General features: G+C 32.1%; 3 protein-coding genes across 3 annotated transcripts; 1 reads left to right on the forward strand and 2 right to left on the reverse strand.

The window, feature by feature from the left end:
- Positions 1-89: 89 nt before the first annotated feature.
- On the reverse strand, positions 90-1,300 carry LOC9306377 (auxin-responsive protein IAA1). Its single transcript, XM_002870260.2, has 2 exons — positions 758-1,300; positions 90-663 (listed from the first exon to the last, which is right to left on the reverse strand). The coding sequence occupies exons 1-2, from the start codon at positions 913-915 to the stop codon at positions 315-317; spliced, it is 507 nt and encodes a 168-aa protein (XP_002870306.1). The 5' UTR covers positions 916-1,300; the 3' UTR covers positions 90-314.
- A 13,395-nt stretch (positions 1,301-14,695) lies between these two features.
- On the forward strand, positions 14,696-16,758 carry LOC9306378 (auxin-responsive protein IAA14). The gene is made up of 5 exons (XM_021019653.1): positions 14,696-15,246; positions 15,405-15,634; positions 15,996-16,131; positions 16,446-16,507; positions 16,597-16,758. Exons 1-5 carry the CDS (start codon positions 15,026-15,028, stop codon positions 16,632-16,634), a joined length of 687 nt encoding a protein of 228 aa, XP_020875312.1. The 5' UTR covers positions 14,696-15,025; the 3' UTR covers positions 16,635-16,758.
- Positions 16,759-22,545: 5,787 nt separating this feature from the next.
- LOC9304350 (nuclear transcription factor Y subunit B-3) lies at positions 22,546-23,348 on the reverse strand. The gene has a single exon (XM_002870261.2). The coding sequence runs from the start codon at positions 23,105-23,107 to the stop codon at positions 22,622-22,624; it is 486 nt and encodes a 161-aa protein (XP_002870307.1). The 5' UTR covers positions 23,108-23,348; the 3' UTR covers positions 22,546-22,621.
- Positions 23,349-24,287: the final 939 nt, after the last annotated feature.

A 24,287-nucleotide genomic window follows, 5' to 3' on the forward strand; every position in this document is an offset into this window, starting at 1 on the left:
ACTTTCGATTGTGATATCCATTAAATTGTCCATCTCTTAATCCAAAATTTTATATTTTTCACTGTCTCAAACTTTATTGGTTATGTTAGTATCAAATAATAAACTTTATTGGTTAAGTTAGTATCAAATATCTTGAGCATACATATAAACTTGTATAATCAAAACTCATCTTTTACAGAATTAGCAAGCTAGTTTTACATCTATATAAAGTATTTGTATCTCTATTGTACATAATTATCTCTCTTTCTTTCTTTTTTTCTTTCTTTACACCAAACTTTTTTTTGCCTATACCAAAAGGTGTTTGAGACAATGGATCATAAGGCAGGAGGAACTTCGGATCCTTTCATGATTCTGAGTTTTTGGCAAGAGGAAGAGAACATGTCCCATGGAACATCACCAACCAACATCCAATCTCCATCTTTGTCTTCATAAGTTGGTACAAATCCTGATCCTTTGTAGCCTTCTCTTTCCGAATATTCACCTACTGTGAACTTGAACATGTTCTCGAGTGCTTTGAGAAGCTCTGGATAGTTTTTGTACATCTTGAGATCTATCTTACGGAGATATGGAGCTCCGTCCATACTCACTTTCACATAACTCACGTTTTTGTTGTTGTTGTTCTTGCGGTTAGATCTCACTGGAGGCCATCCCACGATTTGTGTTCTGAAGTTAGCAAATCAAGATTTATTATTAGTACACTAATCGATATAAAAGGACCTTGGATAAATAAAAAATATAACTTCAGATCTCAACTTACTTGGCAGGAGGAAGAGCGGATTCTTCTTTTGAGTCGTTGTTCTTTCGCTTGTTGTTGCTTCTGACGCAAGAAACTTCTTGTTGTTGTTCTTCTTGTGCTCCAGGTAATCCCAAACGAAGCTCGGTGTCCTTAAGGTTAAGCCCATTGATGACTTCCATTTTCTCTAACTATACTTTAACGAAGAATCTCTCTTCCTTGGTTCTTGAACTACTTCTTCTTCTCTTGTTATTGCTCTTCTTGGGATTGTGATAAGATCCTTGAAATGCTTGTGTGTGTTGTAAAATGGTGAGGGAGAGAGAGAGATTTATATAAGGAAAGATGCTTTGAAATTAGGGTTAAAGAGAGAGAGAGATGGGAATTATGACGTTGTCGGGGAGCATGAGGAGGCAAGTGAGAGGCAAGGGGACAAAGGTGGGACACAAAGATTTTGGACGCGGCTTATTTCTTATTTTCAACGGTCCTGATTTGTCTCCGCCAGTTGCGTACGCGAGATCTTAGCCGTTTCTTTCTCTTACGGTCAAATGAGTAAAAGAGAAAATCATAAGAGTAAGAGAACTTCACGACCTCTACCACACGATCACGCTAGGTTTTTGTTTAGCAACTATTCGTTATTTGGTTTGATTCAAGAAATATCTATTGTATTTGTTTTGTATAATACGGATTGGATCATTTGATATAATGGGAGAAAAAACTGAAACTAGTGTTTGACAATTTGGTATATCTCATATATGGTAGATGTGAGATGTCTAGAATCTAGATGATCAAATATTAATGGTCAAATATGGTTATCAAAGAATTAACAATTTTTTAAAATAAATATTTAAACAGTTTTTTTTCGTGAAATGTAATGCTTTGTTTTTTTTTATCGTCTGAATTTATTATTTATTGTAAATTATGAGAACTGTTACATAGACGATTCTACAACGGACAATTTCTTCTGACCCTTATTAGATCCACGACAGACGACACCTTCTTCACCTTTTTCTTCATGCTCACCTTCTTCACCTCCTTCTTTATGCTCTTGATGGACACTTCTCTTTTTGCGTAGAATCCTGGCGAACGGCTATAATTGTACATCGCTGGAGATCTCCTGCACACTTGCCTCCAATAATCTGCAAATTTATTAATAAATCGCAGTATCTGGAACTCGAACACCAGACCTCTGGGTGCAGAAACATTAATTAACCCTTGGTCAAAGTAATATTTTGTTTGCAAGAAACTATTAAAGAATAATATAATAGACAAAAACATTGTATTCAATATAATTTGTTTTCTCGTAGACATATAAATTATAAGTATATAGGTTTGTACAATTATGATCATAAATTGGGGAGGGAGATGCATGTGGATAAGAGTGAAGAGTGTTCGGAATGGAATAATGGATACAGAAATGGTAAGGCCATGTGATATGCTGTCTCAAATAACTTTCTCTGTTTATTTATTTTAGTTATCGCTTAAATTTTTATATTATATAGAGATATAAAATATATATGAAAAATATCTTTCTTATATTTTTTAAAAATAAAAGTTGAAAAATAATATTTAAAAATAATTTAAATAGGCTTTTGAGGACACGGCCCACGTGATATGTCAAGCAAGGTAATACCATTAACCTCCTCTCGAAATTACGCATAATTATGTTCATTTAACTTGCAATCTGCATGCACTTTAATTTTATGTTTATATTCAGTCGACTAAGAAAATTTATTGTCTATCTAGCGACATCAAGAACAAAAACACTAAACATATTCACAATGTATATGAGTTTTTTTTTTTTTTTTGTATATGATTTTTTTTTTCCAATAAGCATTAGCGTTTTTACAACATGTTAATGCTCCCTACGTTTATAAAGTTTATAAGATGGTTCAGCAAATTTTTTTTTGTCATTTTTAGTTGGTTTTGTTTTTTCTTTATCAAACAAACATTTCTGTTTTTAGTTAGTACTCATATATTAAACTCTTATTAATCAAAAAGTTATTTCTATAATTTTCTCAATCTTTGCATATTCACCAAAAGCAATCTATATACTATATACAAAAAAAACATAAAGAGATAACATATAAAATCTAACTACAACATGTATAAACTTGATCATGAAATACAGAGATGTTCCAAAAACTGTAGAGCTATGCTAGTCGCTAGAGGCATGAATGTTCTAGACAAAACAAGACGTATGCTCTCAACTCTTAAGAAAGAACACTTGTTAAACATATTTTTGGAAATCCATCTCATTGTGGAAAATGATAGCATATTTGTAGAGTTTACCTGCTATATAATGGTATAACGGATTTCCTGATCCCAATATATAGATGGATCTCCTGGTAGGTGAATTGTGATAGTGTCATTTATGTTTATGTCAGCATGTTAATTGTTATGTTATGCACGCGAAAACCAGGTTCAACGCATGTTGAGGAATATTTAGTTTCATACATGTTTATTAAATATGGGGTGTAGTTTGTTCTCACACGCACTTAAACAACATGCATTACATATTGATGGTCAACGATACAAGAATCCATACCAAGCTTTGAGAGTTTCGTGTGGCATGTTAGTTATCTTTACGTGTGAAATCTTTAGGATGTTAATACAGAAAAATCCATCCATATTGTTCGTGTATAAAGTATATATGGGAGATAAATATGTGTGAAGATTCTCTCGGGGAGATTTTAGAAGAGGTCCACATGGAAAACTTTTTATGCAATACTAGTGCGGAGAGTTTCATGGTGCTAAGAACCTTTGAAAAGTGTCACCGCAAAGAAATCCGTGAGGAGAGTTTCTTAGTTAATAACAACATTTTCACATGTTATTTCATGATTCGTTTGTTTTTAGAAAAGAAAAATTCACTTTCAACAATAATCTAATTTATAACTTTCGGATAATCATTTTGTAAACAACTTCACATACACTGGTTTCTCTTTATTAGTTAAAGTAATTAACCACGCCGCAAAAAACAAATCACCAATCAGACCTGTCAAAATCTTCATTGCAATTTAAAAATTACAGAAACAATTGCTTGGATAGTTTTGTTTAGTAATCACATGCTATGTTAATACTTTAGAGCGTGCAAAAGTCATAAGAATGGGACACTATCCACCAGAAGACACTTTTAGTCGTTGAGCAAACAATGAACATGCCAATGCACTCTCTCAACTTTGATGTGAAATGCACTCACTTGGTTCTCATTCCTCTTACGTGTTCTCTCTTCTTTTCTTTTGTTCTTGTCTTGTGTACTTTTAGTAGATAAGAATATATATAACTAAGAGAATGATGTTTTTATTTTCCCTTATTTTTTGTCAAAAATAAAAGAATGGTTGCAAAAACGTTCTTAAAACATCTAAATTAAGATAAAATATGATATCCGTTTAGGCATTCACCATCTTTGGGTAAATCATTAAAAATATATTTATAAATATTATACTAAAATGAATATTCATAGCTGTCAAAATATATATATTTATCAGGTATACAACTACATAAATGTAGAATAACAGATGTATAAGCGTGTGCATTTAATTTGCAAAAAAACTATGCATGTGACATGTTACAATGTAGGTACAATTTACACTCGTGTGATTTCCTAACAAAATTTGGAACGTATTGAAAAAGGTATGGTCCATAATCAAATCGTAGAAAGGACAAAAAGCTGAGCCACAAAGATTTTAGTCACAATTCAAATCATCTATCTACTACACACCATAACTTAAAAAATGCACGTGTGTCATCTTTAAACCACTTTTTGTATACTCGATTTGAATACCGCCAACTCTTATGGGCTGCCAGAGGAGCCAATATACCATCTTAATTTTTTTGAGGAAACTCTAAACCCCAAAAGACTCACAAATGGGTGAATGCAAGCGGATCCTCTTGCCCAAGTCTTTCACCTTGTCAAAGACAACCCTTATATAGAACAAGATCTATGAGTTCCACTAAGGACGTGTTAAGTCATTATGTGAAGCCTAAGAGTAACTCAAAGACTGCATTCCAGCATGTCCAAACAATAGGTTCACATAGGTTGCACTCCTGAACATTTTCTACAAGTGTGCTGGGATAAGAATTTAGATATTAACCAAGTGTCGTGGTCAATTATATTGGTTCTCACTTGAGAAGGAATTGTCCTGTTGGTTTAGGCCAAAGATTAATTCCTCTCAAGCATAGAATTATCTAAACCACTCCCACTTGGCCAGTCGAAGTGATGATACCATGTTTTACGTCCATTAGAAAACCCAGTGAGTGGACTATTCGACGGGTACACTCATCTTGGAGGGATTAGTCTGGTGGTAAGAAACTCGGATCACCCTGGATATTAAAAAAGCGAATTTAGATATTACCAGTATCGAGTTAATAAACAAGATTATTAAAAAAACTGAGCGTTTGGTCGAGAATCTAGCATCATATAACAACAATCACTGGATTATGATAGATCACACATAGTTAGGGAAATTATTCACACAAAACTGAAAAAGTTGAGGGATAAGGGATTAACTTATGAAAATGATCAAATGGTTGTCAATGACGTTTCTGGCTCCTGGGAAAGTTAAGAGACATAATTGTTAACAAGTTTTCAACAAAAATGATGTGGGTTCATCTAAGGAAACCTCATCCTCATATATCTGGGGAAAAGCTGGTATGGCACCAAGTTTCTATCCCTAAACATTCTACTTGTGTGGTTGTCTACTTTCGATAGTAATCCAATTATCAAATAACTACTCCCGGTCTTGATGTGGAACAAACATGTTTTCTTTGTGGCAATGATTTCAAGACTAGGGACCATCTCTTTTTATATGATCTTATGTTAAAGGATACATGGACTCTTCTTACCATGAAGCTGCAACTGCCGTCTGCTCCTACCTAATTGAGCCTCATTATCTAGTGGCTCCATTCGGCTTCTCGAACAAGCAAAGAAATTGGCTGTTCTTCAAGGTTAGACAACTTGTATTATGAGGTACGAAAATAAAGAAACAAGCGGTCTCATCTTGGTCTTATTCTTCAACCTAGCTCGCCACATTTTTCAAAACATTATCTCTACTCTCTATATATATCAAAGTGTTTGTACCGAGGTTGTAACAATAAATATGTAAGGGTTTTTAGGGAGAACGGAGCAGCTTCTTTATTAACGATGAACGAGAGAACAGTAAGTTACAGAACGGAAAACCGAAGTACAGAACGGAAAACCGAAGTACAGAACGGAGAACCAGAATACAGAACGGAAAACCAGAAAGTTAGAGATAAATGAGCTAGGCAACAATTCTCTCTTAAATTCTCTGGATCATAACTCTCGGTTCCCTTTGTCTCTCTTGCGATTTCTTTTTTTTTACCCTTCCGAATTTATCGGGTTGGGCCGAACCGCGATGGGCCGAGCGTATGTGTTATCGGGTCGAGCCGAAGTCCTGTTGGGCCGAGCAGGCGAGCTTGATGGGCCGTTGTTCTGATGGGCCGTTTTTTCCTGTTGGTAGCATGTTTGACTTAGTCAATCTCTGTTTGGACCGAATTAGTCATAGAGGGCAAAGCCCGTATCCCACACAAAGCTAGACAATTGAGAGGTTTGAGATCTAAATGGGATTATCCCCTTTTCTAATGTTGGTCTAGACATTAATGGTTCGATCTTCATCTCACATTCTCATATTGCACTGGATGGTTGGGAGTGTATTGCTTTGATCCTTCTTGCTACAGGTTGTTCTCTCACTTTTTGTGGTTGATTTATGGTTTGAGTTTGATTCTGTATTTTTTTTGTAATTCAGTTTTTTTTTTAGTTTTTAAACTCCATATCATTTAATAAAAAAAAAAATTGACGTAAACCTTCCATAAGTTTTGGAATATAATTTGCCTTCCTATCTTTTCCTATCTTAGATATGAGTTTTGCAATGGGCCATAATAATTTTATAAAGGGCCATATGAATTTTGGACTGCTTGGAATATAATTATCGACATACATCTTAAAGCCGATACATTACTCAACATTTGTTGGATCTGCCTTAGGGTTTTCTCTTTTCTTTTTCTTTTTTTGTGCAAAGGGGGTTTTCTTTAATTTCATTTTCTTCTTCTAATGTGTCTGTATTTCAAATACATATTTTGAATCGAATATGTTCTTATAAATAATTTTCATAAGCATCCACACAATCCATCACCCTTGGGAAGCAATATGACTATATGAGCGTTAGGCTACAAAAATTTGATCACGAGTCCAATATCTCTTTTGAGGGTATTTTCATTTCTAATGATCAAACTATCAAAGTAATCCTCCTGTTTTATAAGAAAGTAAAATCACAAGTCTTTGTCACATTGAGAATTAAATGACACCAAATTTTACTTTTACGGAATATTCCAAGATTTATTTTACAGTATATTTGTATAGTAGAAATTGAATCTTAAAAGTAATATATATATTTTTCATTAAAAGTAAGAGGAATAAAGCCTATAAAGTTTATTACTTACAAATTTAGGCTTAGTGCAATGACTAATTAGGCACAAAAAAAGGTCCAATGTGATTTTTTTCTTCTTTATTTATGTTTTATATTTGTTATGTCCACATAAAATGAAAATGCTAGTTGTTATTTGCTTTACCATGGTCACAAAATATATGAAATTTTATCATAAGAATTATATAATACGTTGAAACATTTTTAAGCAAAGGAAGGTGCCTATCTATGGTCAGCCCCTACCATGGTCCTAGCTAGTACCATGTCTCTGGTTCCACCAACATTAAGAATCATATTATCAGTGCCAGATTCTCTTATTTATGTCTATGGTTTGTAATCTATGTAGGACCTTGTTTATAAGTCTTTGCGTTATAATCCTTTTTACTTCAACTTTACACTAATCATCAAGTAATAGAAATTTAGCCACTAGGATATAGAAATTAGATTTGACTTTGTAAGGAATTATTTAATTATATAAATATATAGCTTGAGATCAGATCAAAACCATAAACTTTGATGTAATGCATTAATGCGTTGTCGCTATTCACACATTTAGATCCACTAAACTTAAAAACGGTCCTATATGGGGACTTTACTTCACTTACAAGAACACTATTGTTGATGTTCTATGTATATTATTGTAACTGGTGATTCTAACTGAATCACTAGCTAAACAATAAATAACCAACTGCTTGAGCACAACTACGTAACGTGAGAGTAACAGTATATTGATAAAACAAATTCAATATGTTGTATACGTCGCTAATCAGCTATTATTAAAAAATGTTTTGATAAGAATCGGAATCAATTTTAGTTTACAAATGCGTAGCTAAATCGGAATCATATATTTATTAAATTGTCATATTCTTGTCTGTTCATAATTATTCTTTATGTTAGATTATTTTTTCTCAGATGAGGAATAATTTTGGTAACAGAAAATATGTAAAGATTGTGTTCGATTTCGTTATGTGTGATGAAAATCATTTGATACTAAGTTTTGCCGGAAGATATCTCTTTCCTTAGTTCGGTTGATATTTGGTGTTATTTATAACTTTCAAGGTGTTCACTTATATCACAATTCACAACTATCAATATGTTACAACTTTCAAGGTGTTCACTTATATCACAACTATCAATATGTTATTACAAGCAATAAATTAATTTGGATCTTATACAATCTCCTTCTACTAACCTATACTATATCATTTTTTAGACCGTTGGCTAGACGACTAGACCTAGGATCAACCTCATTTCGTCAACAATGTGGTCACTATGAAGTCTGAACCATAATGGTTGTAATATCCACTAGATATAGGCCCTCGTTACATCACTAGAATTAGCGAGGTGTTCGCACTAACCATAGATTCTCCACTTTCAGGCTCCACACGGTTTCTCTTGAGATACGCCTTTCAAATCACTACTTATAATCTCTGGCGGGAAAGAAACAGAAGGAGACACGAGGAACCTCCCCTCCTCTCAGCCCATCACATAACCACTATCAATGATCATATGGTGCGAAACAGAATCTCCTTCATTTATCAGACCAACCCTTCAAAGCATACGGAGGCCTTCTGCGTTTGGCTCCATTCGAGAGCCTAAGCTCATAATCGAATTCATGCTTGGTTTTTTCGCACGTTTTATGTTTTAATTCTTCAAGAACCGTCAACTTAAGGTTGCATATATTGTAACACAGGTCTTCTTTGAATAAAATCTTACATTATTCAAAAAAAAAAAAAAATTGGTTTGTAATAACTTGAAATTAGTTAGAACTTTGGTTCAAAATCTAGTTTTTGGTAGATGTACGAATTAATTGTTTTGTTTGGAATATTTATTAAGGGTTTTGTATACCAATCGTAAATTGATTGCTAAATAGAAGATCACGTGGTCAAATGCAATCCGTTGTGGTCACAGGAGAGACCACAAGTGATTTATATATATATATCAGATAAAACCAACACGTATAACTTCTTGAAAATGGCTTAACATTATAACCCGGACCATCTCATAACTCTCCTTCTACCAATCAGCACTACTTTGTTTGGACCTGCCTCGTCTTGTCTAGTCTTGCTTTATCAATTCTATATTGATTTTTTATTTGGGTACTAATCTACGAGGGGTATGATATCTTATCATATCATCTTAGTTATATTATATATTCTTCACTTTTAAGAACATGAAAAATATGGGTTTTTTCTGACCACTCCGTTTTGGTAGTTCATAGTCAGTTTCACCGTATTTTAGCCACTATACCTCGTGGATATCATGGAATATCTTAGTAATTTTTGTTTTTGCTGTTAATGCCATTTTATGTAGTCTAACGTTTTCGTTAAAATTATATGCTAGGTTTTTAAGAATTTGGACTTGGCAATATCAAAATTTGGTATGCTAGCTTTTGAAGAATTTGGACTTGGCAATATCAAACTTGAAAACCGTGGCCCGTACGTACCCGTGGTAATTAATCTCGATAGTATTTTTATTTTTTTTATTTTAGTTATATTTATACTCGTCAACATCCTTTTCAGTCTATGCGTGTTACAAAAAGTAAATTATTTAAAAGTTGCATATCATATAGATAAAAATTTATGATATTTGGTTTATAAGGAATTTTGGAAATACAGATGCTTTTCCTTTTTATATTTTTTCAAAATAACACAAATACTAAATTATATGAGATAGTGGTTAAAAATTAAAATAAAGTAATATGAAAGACTAACTGTAAGCATCAAGCTTAAGTGGCTTATATGCTCTGGGAAGGATACAATTTTGAAGATGATGCAACCAAAGCACCAGTAGGTATAATACACACACCAAACAGGTCTGCCTAGGAGCCTTCATTAAAACACAAACCAAAACTAACAACTGCAATACCAATTGCAGAAACCAAAAAGTACGTGACAGAATTGCAACGAGTGATCTTATCTTTTCTTAGGAGGTAATTGAAACTCTCCTAGCTTGAAATCTTGAACATTTTGTTTCTCTTTCTGATCTGCTTCGATTCTTGATAAACTTTTTCTTTTTCTTAAAATAAACAAATAATTTGAATATTGGATAATATCGTTGACAAAAGTTTTGGATATACATATACTTCGACAGTCCAAATTCCGCACCTTTACCCGTTTTGGAACTAAAAGCATAGTGAGCCATATAAAAAATTGTAGGTTACTTAGACATAGTAAGTAAAACAATATAAGGGCGGTCAAAAAAAAAAAGAGTAAAACAATAAGGTAAAGATATTTAAACAAAAAATAAAAAGGTAAACATTTGTAATTTTGTATACTACGATATGCATCTCCACTCTACCACTAGAACAAATAAATGAGTTTATGGCTAAAAGTCAAGCGGAAGCCTACCATATATAATCCATAGTGCATAATGAAAAATAGATCCACGTAGTCATATTATATCCACTCTTTACATCTATCAAAAATCAATAGCATCCACAAACTACAGAAGTTCACCATATTTATGCTTCATGTTATAGAACTTGATATAGATAAGATTCAAAACCCTAATCATATGTGCATGAAGATAATTGATAGTACGCATTTAATAATCAGTTAAGAAGAAAACAAAAGGATTTGATGAGAATACTAATTTGAGGGACAAGTGCATATGTTGTTGCATCTATTGAAAGGTGTTTATGCAGAGAGGAATTTGTGGTTGGGAAGGTGGACAGCTAAGGTCATATTTAACGCTGAAACACTAGGCCTGTTCTTACAGTTTTTAATAATTAAAAGTGGGTTTCGAGGGTTAAGAACTGAAGAAGTGATCTTGGGCGAGAACTGTTTCAAGGGTGTTCTCCGGGTGACGTGTCCGTCTCTGAGTGGGTAGCATTTTTAAGTGTTGGGCTTTTTTTTTTCAACCCAATCACACAAATAAACCGGTCTAAAATGTACATTATATACCATTATAAAAATTACAACTCTAAAAAATACAAGTGTTTAGTTTTGTAATGTTTTCAATTTCAATTTTTTTTTCTAATTTTAAAAAAACATTTAAAGTTTTTGATTATTAAATTATTATTTCCTATGTTCTAAACATGTTCTACCAATAATCACTTACTTTACAAAAGTTCTTATTTAATGCTCTTATAATATTTTAATATTTTTTTCCCCTAAGAACAATCTTCAATGTTATACTCTTGCATATGCCCTAATAAGATGATGTGTATGAAAGATGCTCCAAGAGAGGAAAAAGTATCTTCCTCTTATGAATACTATTATATTGGTTTAGAAACGTTTTTGAAAATCTAAAAAGAGAATAATAATAAAAAGAGAGAAAATTGAGAATTTGAATGGTGGGAGTGATAGAAACAATGGGGTTATTGAGGGAGTGAGGGATGGTGACAAGGCAAAAACATAGCCTTTGGGGGTTTGGTATGTTTATTGCTTCCCCAATTGGATGTGACCTGTCTCACTATCTTCACCGGATTCAATTGAATAGTACTTTGACTAGGGAAGATGTGTTTTCTTGTGGATATAGGTCGGAGATCGAGTTATCCATCAATGAATATCCACTGTTAGTGTTTTTCAGTCATATTCCATGCATTAAATGTTGATAAAATCCGATCTTTCAAAGATTTCAAAAATTAGTATTGTTTTGGTTATTAGATTGTCCTTTTTTTTTTTTTTTGGAATTTAATGTTAAATTATATTCAAAAAAAAAATAAACGTTTCTACATTTTCATGCAAACTTTAGATATGAAAAAACTTCTAACAAGAGTCTAATTAATCTTGTCTTGTTGCAAACCATGTTTGGAGTCCTCCAACGAGAGCAACATTCCCTCCTCTTGTAAGCGTACTCATCCGATTACGAACATTCTTATCAATTATTCGTACCAGCTTCTCCGTCGTTGCAGGTTGTTCTCCATGTCGTCGGTTATTTCTTTCACCCCAAATGGAGTGAATCGTGTTCTGGAAAGCATAACCAACAAGAAACCTTTTCACCTTGTCCAACTCTTTGCTAGCAAGTAATGTCATCACATCCCTCCAGTTTTGCGTTATTAGATTGTTCTTGCTATCAAGAAAGTAAAAAAAGGAATAAAAAAGAAGCAATGTGTCTTTGTTCGAAAGTGCATCGATCTAAAAGTAAGTAAACTACTTCTTGGTTTTCTTTTTTAAAGCCAGTATTGGGAAAAAAATTATTTTATTTTTCTATGCTCTTAGAAACTGCAAATTACGTAGATAAGTAGAGATAAGTTAACCAGAAATCTCTAACGTAGTGCAAATAGAATTATTCGTTGGGCTCTCGGAAGTTAATGCTAAAATAGTCCATCATGAATGTGGTGCATGTTTTGTTTTTTTCTAATGGTTTGTGCTAATGTTGTTAATGTATCGTAAGTGGATCCAAACACAAATAAGTGATGTTATTGACATAAAAAGATAAATGATTATTTGTAAATGATCAGAATTAACGATATATAATCAACTAAATATTTTTATTAATAATTATTTGAATACTAATAAAAACAAAAATAAATGACTGTATATATCGATAATATTAATTAAATTCACATGATTTTGATTTACTAATACTTAATTACTAATGTAACTTTTAATAATCTCATCAGATTTGAATATCAACTTTTGCTGGATATTTATAGCAAAGTATCCATTATAGAGTTCGCAAATTACAGAGTTCTTATCAGATTCGAGCTGCGGCAATTTCGCAAATGTCCGAGCTTCACGGTGCGGAATCGGTGTTTCTTCTTCTTGTCTAAAGATTGTGGTTTCGCTAACGTATTTATTTGTCGTGTTTTCTCTTATATTCGTAATTCTTTAGTGCGTAGTTTTTTTGTTTTCCTTTCTTCTTTGTATAAATACTTCACCTTTACCAAAAAAAAAATCACAAACCAAAAAAATGGTATAAATACTTCACCTTTTACCAAAAAAAAAGTATCCATTATAGTGTTATATTCAAAGGATTAGGTATCTTGGAGTATTATATTGTATCTAAGAAATAATAGTCATTCTTATTTCCAAAGATTTCCAAAGGATTAATAATCATCCCCTAACCACAAAACAATGGGTGGTAATGTATAGCTTACAAAGAGGTCGCAAGTAAAATCCATGTGCACTTTTAATATTTTTAAGTTTTGAACGGCTCATTATATTCTTATTCTTTTTGGTGTCCAATATAATGGTCAACTAAAATCAATGATATGAAATGTGATTATAATAGCATAAACTAAGAAAATGTAATATATAGCATGCAAATAAATATAAAGTCACAAACCCGCACTTTCCGTCGGACAAATCACAAATTATACGTTCATGTGTGGTTTGGTTATACTTGAACCACATGATTGGAAGGTTCGGAAAACAAGCTTATTTTAAATTAATTACTACTTTAATAATGATTTAATCGACAACTGAACAAGCATATTTTCTGAAAACTGCCCCCCATCATTTCACGGAAATTCAGGGAAATGTTGAGAGAAGATCGATGGTGCAAATTGAAGTAAAATATATACAAACTTCGAAAGTTTAGGAAATAGAATTAAATGATTAATCATATAATAATGTTGACCAAATACGATTCATGGAATTTTTACCGTCCAACATCACTTGCTGTATACATGTGATGATGTGATACGTGAACAGTAGACCAATGGAGGCAACGTCTAACAAATTGGTAGACATGTTGCAAGATGTACACATGTTTGTAGAATTTCATTTTTTTATTACTCGGAATCTTAATCCATTTTAGATTGATATGATTACGTATATAAATATATATATATATATCTAATTATTTACTTAGATTTCCCTCATTTATATCTTACTTGATATTACTAATCACTGTTATAAAATAAAAAATGTAGTATATCATGCCTGATAACTTGACGAAACTATCTAAATCAATAGTTGGCGAAAAAACAAAATTACATCAATTCAGTTGTTGTATTAGACTAATGAATTTTTTCAGCAAAAAAAACAAAAAAAAGAAGACTAATGACTTTTTATTTTTTATTTTTTTATTTTTTTTTTGTCATCACTAATGAGTTTTTATTGTTTAGTTAAATTTTTAGTATGTGCATCTAATTAATTAGAATCATTTTTTTTTTTTTTGGTTTCAGACAACACTTCAATTATTGGTGAAACAAAAATACATTAGTATCCGCATATAACTAATATGATACAAAATTGCTTAACACAAAAACATAAATGGTTTTCAGAAGAATTAAAACGTAAAAATACTAAGTGGATGGTGGTTTAGTCGTCTTAAGATTGATTCATTAATTCAATTTCAGTTGAAAATATTGATTTACGTCTTAAATGTGTTATTATTCGTATCTAACTCCGGATACCGTAAAAAATTATGGGTCAAAAGTTCATAATTTTATTTTTTGTCAAGGTCAAAAGTTCATAATTTCCAAATTTTATATTAAAAAGTAAAAATTTCATCAATATTGTGAACACAAATTTCATAGTTTTTTTTTTTTTTTTTTTTGGCAAACGTATATTCATATTTTCAAAACCTAAAAAAATGTTAAAAGATTATTCATAACCTATACTAAAACAACCTGCCAACGTTTAGCAGAAGGCCACGTCTTGTGAACCCACATTGCAAGAAAATGTAGGGATTCCATGCACAGCAGATACACAAACCAGTGTATTTTTTTAATAGTTAAAGAATTGCTTATAGAAAAGTCAGACTATTCACGGATTTAAACCATTTTTCTTTACCATAGTCTCTCTCGTCTTCCCTTATATTATCAACTCTTCTCTCCTTACCTCGTTCTTGTTCCCCTCTTGTCAAACTTCACCCCTGTTTCTATTTATGCAAGAGTTATCGAGAGAGAGAGAAAACATATTTTGATTTAACAAAAAAATAGACAAAGCAAGAAGAGATGAACCTTAAGGAGACGGAGCTTTGTCTTGGCCTCCCTGGAGGCGCTGAAACCGTTGAATGTCCGTCCAAGTCGGGCGTAGGTAACAAGAGAGGCTTCTCTGAGACTGTTGGTCTCAAACTCAATCTTCAATCTAACAAACAAGGACCTGTGGATCTCAACGTTAATGGAGCTCCCAAGGAGAAGACCTTCCTTAAAGACCCTTCTAAGCCTCCTGCTAAGTAAGTTCTATTTACACAATTCCGCAAGAGGAGACTTTTTTTTCTGGGAAAAAAAGACTAATAGTTGATATAAAAGTTCTTAATATATATATATATGAAAGATTTATGGATGCATAAGTAATAACGTTATTGAGTGAGCGTTGTTATATTGTATGTAGAGCACAAGTGGTGGGTTGGCCACCGGTGAGGAACTACCGGAAAAATGTTATGGCTAATCAGAAGAGCGGCGAAGCGGAGGAGGCAATGAGTAGTGGTGGAGGCACCGTCGCCTTTGTGAAGGTTTCCATGGATGGAGCTCCTTATCTTCGGAAGGTTGACCTCAAGATGTACAAAAGCTACAAGGATCTCTCTGATGCCTTGGCCAAAATGTTCAGCTCCTTTACCATGGGTAAGCATTTTCAGATATAGACGTCGATTTTTTTTTTTCTTATTTGTTTCTCATATAATTTTACAATTTTCTTAAACATTGTATACACAAAAAAAAGGTTTTTTAAGAGAAATTTCCAAACAGAATATTATTGGTTTTTGCGTTTACATTTTGTAAATTTTTAAAATAAAAAAGTGTATTATTGAAAGAGAATTACTGAATTTTTTTTTTGTAACTTCACATGCATGTAAACGTAAAACCTTAACATATAAACTATTGAAGCCATACTCTTTTTTTTTTTTTTTTTTGTGGCATCATGTTCATGCTCTCTTTATATGACATTAGAATAATATGCTAAGTTTTGAGATTTGTTTGATTATAGGGAGTTATGGAGCACAAGGGATGATAGATTTCATGAACGAGAGTAAAGTGATGGATCTGTTGAACAGTTCTGAGTATGTTCCAAGCTACGAGGACAAAGATGGTGACTGGATGCTCGTTGGTGATGTCCCCTGGCCGTGAGTTTTCTCATTCTTCTTGCTTTCACTAATTAATATGACCAAAACTGTTCTCTAACTAAAAAAACTATATTCTCTAGCTTGAGAAAATCATTATTATTGATATTACTTATAAGAAAATACCCAAATGATAATCGAAATTGTGTTATAAATACGCACAGCCATCTTTTGGTTGGCATGGGACAGAACTCACAGAAGATGTTTATATAAATATTTACTCTTCAATATGTTAGCTCATTTGTAGCTGGCACATATTCTTTTCACTTTCAATAGATTTCTAAATTTATAGTCACCAACCCAAATCTCGATTTCAGGATGTTTGTCGAGTCATGCAAACGTATGCGCATAATGAAAGGATCCGAAGCAATTGGACTTGGTACGTTTTCTTTTTTGTTCATTTCTTTAAGTGGCTCTTTTTATTTTCCAATAATGTTCTTGCTTTTTGTTTCACCCAATTGGTTTCAGCTCCAAGAGCGATGGAGAAGTTCAAGAACAGATCATGAACAAACAAAAAAGACGAGGACAACATTGATTTTTTTGTTTTTTTTGGTATTGTTATGATCATATGTGTTTGTAATTTTTAATATTGGAAGTATATAGGAAAATAGAATTGTCTTCGAAAACAAATCATAAATTTGTATTTGACCAGAAGATCCAAACTTAAAATATGTCTGTGTTTTTGTTGAAATTAGTCTGTGTTTTTGTTTTCATCTCTTAATTAGTCGAAATCAATTTTTAATATGTAATAGTGATAGTAATTCTATAGAGTTCTTTTTTTGCTATTTGAAATGCTAAATGCTAACACTATATATAATTTATGATAGGTAAATTTACGTTAAAGTAATTTATCTCCACTTTTCTAATGATAACTACTTTATGGTTTTTTTCGTCGTTATTTTCTCGTATATTTTCTTTACAGATTAATATCTATATATTTTAAATTTGTAACTATGTTTTATGTATCTAAAAACATTTCACATAACAATTTCTTAAGAAAAATAAGAAATATGTTGGTATATTTTTGACTGAAATGATTTCCAATAATTTATCAGTTTGTAAATTGCTCTACTTTTTGGTTGATCAAGTGAATTTAACATTTCACCAAAATTAAATTATATCCAACACTTAAAATTAAAATTTTAATTTATTTTATTTATAAGAAGGGTCTACAAAATTATTTACTAGTTAAAGGCTAATAAATAATATAATTTTTTTAATTAAAATTAGTATTTATAATGTTATTTTTAGGAATCAATATTTTGTTTACCAATTCATCAAAAATGTTTTTTTTTTCTAATATGTATATGAAACCCAAAGTAACAAGTTACCATTCAATATTTGAAAAAAACTAAAATCTACACAAAAAATCAAAAACAAAAAAAAATCAAAAACCAACAAACCATTATAAAACCTACAAAACCAATTTTCATGGTTTTAAGTTTTCTTTTTTCTTTCCTAATTATGTGGGATTAAATCATTAAATTCAGGACCCATGAGAGGCGTAGGGAACAGGAGCATGTGCATGTTCATGGGTATTTCAAATTCAGTCCATCCCCATTATGCTAATGTACCCCGAGCACTATGAAGCATACTTTTTTTTTTTGTTAAAAGAAAAGTATATATACAATTCTTCTTTCCTTTTGGAAAATCTCTCTATTTTTTTTTAAAAAAATATCTTAAGAAAGTTTGTTATTTGACACACACACAAAAAAAAATTTGTATTAATTTCCCATTAATGAATTGAATAATTCTAGTTACTCCTATAATGACATGACAATTTAGATGATTGAAATAATGATTCAAAAATAATTCTCTTCCCGAAATGATTGGAATAACATCAGGATAACTAAACCCAGGGCCGGCCCAGACCTAAAGCCCAGCAAGCAGATGCTTTAGGCATCAAATTCTATATGTATTTTAAAGGGCATCAAAATTACAAAAGTGTCTTGTAGTCTAGTGGTATTTAGGTCACTTAAGGATAGATTGTTGAGGGTTCGATCCCTGGCAACTGTAAATTTTTATTTTTTTTTATTTTTAGTTGTTGTAAATGGACATCAAAATTTGTTGGGCTTTAGGCATCATGAATCTTTGGGCCGGCCCTGACTAAACCCTTAGTTTTTTTGGTCGGTTTTGGTATGGCATAAGGCGAGAATCCCTAAATATGCTTTTACTGTTTGACTCTTTGTTTTTAACCGCAACCCTACTATTGATAAAAAGTTTGTTGGGGATACGATGTTGAACAAAATTGCCTTAATATGGTGTTGAGGGGGAATCTGTGAACTACTTGCACTTTATTTGTTCCTTCTCAGCTAAAATCTAGACTAGAATTGTGGCAAAACTGTTGCCTACAACCTTACCTATTGAGTTGGTTTCCATCATCCACTGATTATCAACAACTTTTACAAGTAAGGCCATCTCCATTGCACTGCTTCAGGCATGGAATGTATGTGTTTACGAAGTTTGGCGTGAGAGTAACAGCATGTCCCACAGCGGCACAACTCTTCCCCAACTTCGGTCTATTACAGAGTTTTCAATGTTGACATGAACAAAACACAGAGCATGGTCCTTCACAATTCGAAAAAGGTAAATCTTCTCCTATTGCGTTGCTTTGGACAACTCTTTTTTGGAAAATAAATTTCCCCCATTTTCTTCTTTTGCTTGGAGTGATTTATTTGTTGATCTTTAATCTTTTGAAGTTAGTCTTCTATGTGGAGTCCATCATGGAGACTAGTATTATTCATTTAGTTGCAAGCTATCCAGATCGTTGGAGCTCCCCATCAGATAAATTGTCAAGCTTTTGTCTTTATTTTCAATGTATCAATGTAATTGTGTCTTTAATTCTGCATCGTATGATCTTTCTTATTTTGAGATTCTACAATTTGCTTGACAAAAAAAATCGATTTGCTTATTTTTCATGGTATATGTTGATAATTCGTTTTTTTCCTGATTTTACCTGGTTGATTCTATTTAGAGATAATTGGGTGAAAGACAACCCTTTTTGGACTAATAAAATTTTAAGTATTATGCCAAATAGTCTAAGATATTAATAATAATTAGCCCACATTTATCCCGAATTTAACCCCACGCGCTGATGAAATTGGAGACATCATCAACACAATTACGCTGGACAATTGCAATAAATGCTTTATGTTATTTTCGAGGTTATGATGCGTGTCCTTGTTATCTGACTTTTACGTGTTTAATACCTAATTTGTTAGATCCGATTTGGACATTCACAAATAATCATAGATGTATACTTTTATGCTTGCATGTAGTTATTTCTTAGGCATCCAGGAATATGGTGGATCTATGATTATTTGTGAATGTCCAAATCGGATTTTAAACCACAAACCTAATTGCATAAATATCTATTTAGCACTATATAGATCGATATATAACTTTATGAAAGTGTATGGATATGTAGCTAAATTTATAGATAACTACTAATTTCTTAATTAATTGGGACATGTTTTCTCAAAATGAATGCATGAGTGTATCGTCCATCTCCTTAAATCTCCATATACTCTTTATAGATCTATATGTGAAGGTCCAAAAATTGTTGTAAATACTATATGGAGGTCAATTCAAATTTGGCAAAACCTCAAATTAAAGCTGTCTACACTAAATGACAGTCACTTTGCCATGTCTGTCCCAAATAACTTTTAGTTCAACTGTTGAGCATTTAAGTTATGTCAGATTGTTTTTTCGGTTTCGTAAAGCCAAATACTTCTCCCTCACGCACATGACGTAAAAAATAGCTGATTTTCTCGTAAATACTTACCAATTGAATACCCATTTCAACGTTTATTTTTTTGTTGTCTAAGACATGCAGCCCTAATGTTTTTTTCTTAATTTGATGCCCAATAATACTTCTGCACAAATTGACTCTTCTTTTTATTCTTTAGTATAAATTTATTTTTGATATTTTAGTATTGCTTGTAAAAAAAATTTCTTCGAATATTTGTCGCATCACATGGACTAATGGAAAAACCAAGCTTTTAAAAACCTGAACTCAAAACATGAATTTGTCGCATCACAACACTGTGAAGGAAAATGATGGTTAAGTTTTAGATATGCCCTCAATTACATATATCATGTTTCATGTATTCAAGGCCGACCCTAAAATTTTAGGAACCCAAGCAAATTTTTGGAATTTCAAAAAGTTTCTTAAACATATAGATAAATTTTAAAATTTTATAGAATTGTAGGCTTTTTTTTGCAATATGATATAAATTTGGGGACCTATTTTATATATATAAAGTCTGAATTTTTTTTGGAGGCCCTAAACCCATGCTTCATTTTACTGGATTCAGGGCCGGCCTGCCTACATCAAAGTAAAAATTGTTTTTCAATGATTCTTATTAGCATGATGACTCTGATGATGATATATGTCCAAAACGCTTTCTTTAAGTCGTACAATGTTATTAACTATGTCTTTAAATTTTTTAAATATACATTAAAGTGTGACATATATAGTATATCCTAGTATATTTGTAATGATAGCACAAGCCGAAATCCCGAAATAACACTAACCAAAAACTCTTTTTTATTCTCTTATTTTTTTAGATTATCAAACCCCAAATATTGAAATCTTATAATGAGAGCTGATATCTCATGATGATAATTTGATGATGATGATGATGATGATGATGATGATAGTGTGTTGATAATATCAAGTTGATGATGAATTGATGATGATACCATGGTGATAATTATGACATGATGATAATGATGAATTAAAAACAAAGAAATGTTTATTTAAGAAAAAATGAATGTGCCAAATGGTTAACATATTTTAACCCATGGGTTACTATAGGTTTATAGCAACAATGAAGATAAATATATATATATATATATATATATATATATATATAGTTAGGCGTGATCTACTTAGACTATCTCCAATGTATAAATCTCTATTTTTTCTCCAATGTGTCATTCTATATCTTACTCTAAAATAGAGTTCGTGTAAAAAAAAAATCCTATCATTTACTCTATTTTAGAGTAAGATATAAAGTAGGATTGGAGAAAATATTACTCAATTAATAGAGTTTAGAGGAAAAAATATTTCTAGTCCATTTGTAAATGATTTAAAGAGATTTAGATAATTGTAGAATTAAATGATATATGATATATGATATATAATATGACATAAAATTAATGAAATAATATGATTTAGAAACAAAATAACTAATAAATTACGGCTTCTAACTAATTCGTTTTTAGGAAGTTTTCAATAAGCCGTTTATAAGTGTTTTCTATCACATAATTTTTTTTATTGAATTGCAATGCTACATCTCACAAGGAGAAAAATGCTGCATTTATCTATCGCCGGAAGATCATTTAGGATTACACTGAAACTTTACGAATGATGTCTTATTGATTAGGCGAATCATCTTCCAATCCAAGATCCAATCATTGTAGTATTAATGGTTTGTGAGATCATTAGGCTTATCGAGGGAAGCAATGAAGTTTAATATACGTCTAAAATGTTGGAATTTTCATTAGGTCGATTAGCCAAAAATTGCAACAGTTTGATGTCGATTAGGAAGACGAAAAATACAAGATCCCATATTAACCATGATAGCTAAAGATTGTATCACTTTGATATCGATTACAAAAATAATAACAATATAATGCATCTGCTTTTAACGACCACATGAAAACATTGTGTTAATTTACTTTTGTTTTAGTTTACTTCTTTGCTTATATCGTTTTATGTAGTCATTAATATATGTATCTCTTTCTATTTGGATGACTTTGGCCTTTGGGTATTATCTTTGTAAAGTTGATCTAACATAACGGTAATGAAAGATAGAGATGAGAAAATGTTAGGGTTTATAAGTTAAAAACAAACACAAAAGATATATTAAATAAAATTAACCTTTTCTTCTGATTCGGTTTTAAACAGTAAAAAGTTGGGGATGTGCCTTTAGTCAAGTGGTTAAGTCCACTTGACTCCGTCTTCTCCACCGGAGTTCGACTCCACTAAATTACGTTACCCCGCGTAGTAGGGATTGACTATGGATCGGGCCTTGTCGATCCAAAGATGTCAAAAAAAAAAAAACAGTAAATTAATTGGTTTTTTTTTGCTATGAAAATACTAGAAAAAATATAATCATCATTATTGTGAAAGTCCGCTTAACACCTAAACACCGTTTAGACCGACTTTCTTAAATATTAACTTAAAGAGATTTCCCACTACAAATTTTTAGGAAACTTTTACTCTAAAAAAATGTGTCACTCTCATTTGATTTTCCCTTCTAATTCCACCATAAACTTCGATTTCCTAGTTAATTTTGTTACTTTAATCATTCACGAGTAACACCCTAACCTTAGGAATCATAAATTTAATATTTATTTTGTTAGTGGGTTGAACCTACTTCAATTAAAAAAAAAAAATTCTGTCAAAAGTATACTAAAAGTTAAACATATATATCATTAATTAATAAAAATGAAAATTGGCTTATATCATATTACAATTAACAAATTAAGAAAAATGATGGGAAAATTGATGCCCCATCGTAGTCACCATGCCACCACCGTACATCGGAGCTCCTCCGCTTCCACTTCCAGCTCCACCACCTCCTCCTCCACCTTCCTTATCGCCTAGTCTCCCGGCCGTAGTAGTCTTCTCTCCTTCCACCTCCCTATACTTTTGCAGATAAACCTTTAGAGGCTCCACGTAATCCTCAAACCCTAGCGTAGTCATCGCCCAAAGAAGATCGTCACCGTTGATTGTCTTCCTCTTCTCTCTCTGACACTTGTCAGAAGCTTCACCGGTGATGAAACTTATGAATTCCGATACACACTCTTGAACCGTTTCTTTAGCGTCCTTGGAGATTTTTGCGTTCGCCGGAAGTGCTTTCTTCATGATCCTGCTAACGTTAGCAATCGGTAGAAACCTATCTTGCTCACGTGTTGAAGCATTTCCACCGTCTTTGTGTCCTCCTGAATCGTTGTCCGAATCCGCCATTTTAGATCGAGGAGACAATAGGTGGAGAAAGAGAGATAGATGTTTTGGGTCCGTTGGATCAGAGAGGATAATAATCGTATCGTGATGACACGTGGGTAGTTATTGGTCGATTATTTGTCGATAAGATTGGTACAAGTGGATGTTATTTGGATAGAGAAGAGAAAGACTTGATAATAACCGGTTCTGTTTTTTCGGTTTGCCTTTATGATAAAGACTTGAGTTCTGGTTATATATGTATTTTGGTTTATCACAACATATCAGCTTATTGGTTTTCCTTTTTCTATAATGCACACATGTTTAAATAGGGTTGTTTTCCACTATCCAACTCTTGATTGTGGATTGTTTGAGAATGAATTTTCTTTAACATATTTTCTAGTAGATTTCAAAACAACTCCAACAAGTTCCTTTTCTTAACTGAGAAACCTGACAAATTAAAGCATCCAATCTAATTTTGTAGAGCTCGTATCTCAAGTAGAACTAGAATCTTTTGACAAAATGCTCTTTCCCTAAAGTAGAGAGGAAATGAATGTGAGGGATTTCTTTACCTTCTTGGTGAAGATGAATGAGGGAGAGGGTCACATTTTGTTCTCTTTTATGTAGTTTTATGTGTTAAGCAATGGTATCTTGATGGAGTTCTCTCACCCATTGAAAAAGTAAAAATGATGATAAAATAGAAGAGACTTAGAAACCTTTCTCAAATGAGAACTTTTGAAAAACTCTTTTAGATACTCATTTGACATTTGCCTTCATATGATTGGTTTAACTTTTTTTATAATTTAAATTTTAAATAAATAGTTTAAATTAATAAAATAGTATATTTGAGATATCCAATAGGGTTCTTGACAATGAATATGCTCTAATTGTTTGGAAACAACATAGAAGTAAACTTTTATGATATGTCACATTCATAAAGGGTTTACGCGGATAGGCACTTCTCCTTCGTAACATGACGATTCTATTTTCAATTTTACGAGATGTGATTTCGATGATATCGTCGTGATCTCCAATTTCCTCGTAAGTCTCGGATTGATGTCGTCGTGATCTCCAATTTCCTCATAATTCTCGGATTGATGTCGTCGTGATCTCCAATTTTGAAAGTTTCAGAAGAAAAAACGAGATTTTAAGCTTCTCAATTTCCAATTGTTAAACAATTACAAAGTTAATTAACAAAAGGGATTTC

The sequence above is a fragment of the Arabidopsis lyrata genome, assembly GCF_000004255.2.
Source record: "Arabidopsis lyrata subsp. lyrata unplaced genomic scaffold ARALYscaffold_7, whole genome shotgun sequence".
NCBI lineage: Eukaryota > Viridiplantae > Streptophyta > Magnoliopsida > Brassicales > Brassicaceae > Arabidopsis > Arabidopsis lyrata.

What these genes read in the sequence shown, in the direction of transcription:
- LOC9306377 (XM_002870260.2), bottom strand. Translation starts at nt 915, where the DNA reads ATGGAAGTCATCAATGGGCTTAACCTTAAGGACACCGAGCTTCGTTTG. An exon ending in TCCGCTCTTCCTCCTGCCAA is followed by an intron (nt 664 to 757) that starts GTAAGTTGAGAT and finishes TGCTAACTTCAG; the next exon opens with AACACAAATCGTGGGATGGC.
- LOC9306378 (XM_021019653.1), top strand. Translation starts at nt 15,026, where the DNA reads ATGAACCTTAAGGAGACGGAGCTTTGTCTTGGCCTCCCTGGAGGCGCT. An exon ending in CCTTCTAAGCCTCCTGCTAA is followed by an intron (nt 15,247 to 15,404) that starts GTAAGTTCTATT and finishes TATTGTATGTAG; the next exon opens with AGCACAAGTGGTGGGTTGGC. An exon ending in ATCCGAAGCAATTGGACTTG is followed by an intron (nt 16,508 to 16,596) that starts GTACGTTTTCTT and finishes AATTGGTTTCAG; the next exon opens with CTCCAAGAGCGATGGAGAAG.
- LOC9304350 (XM_002870261.2), bottom strand. Translation starts at nt 23,107, where the DNA reads ATGGCGGATTCGGACAACGATTCAGGAGGACACAAAGACGGTGGAAAT.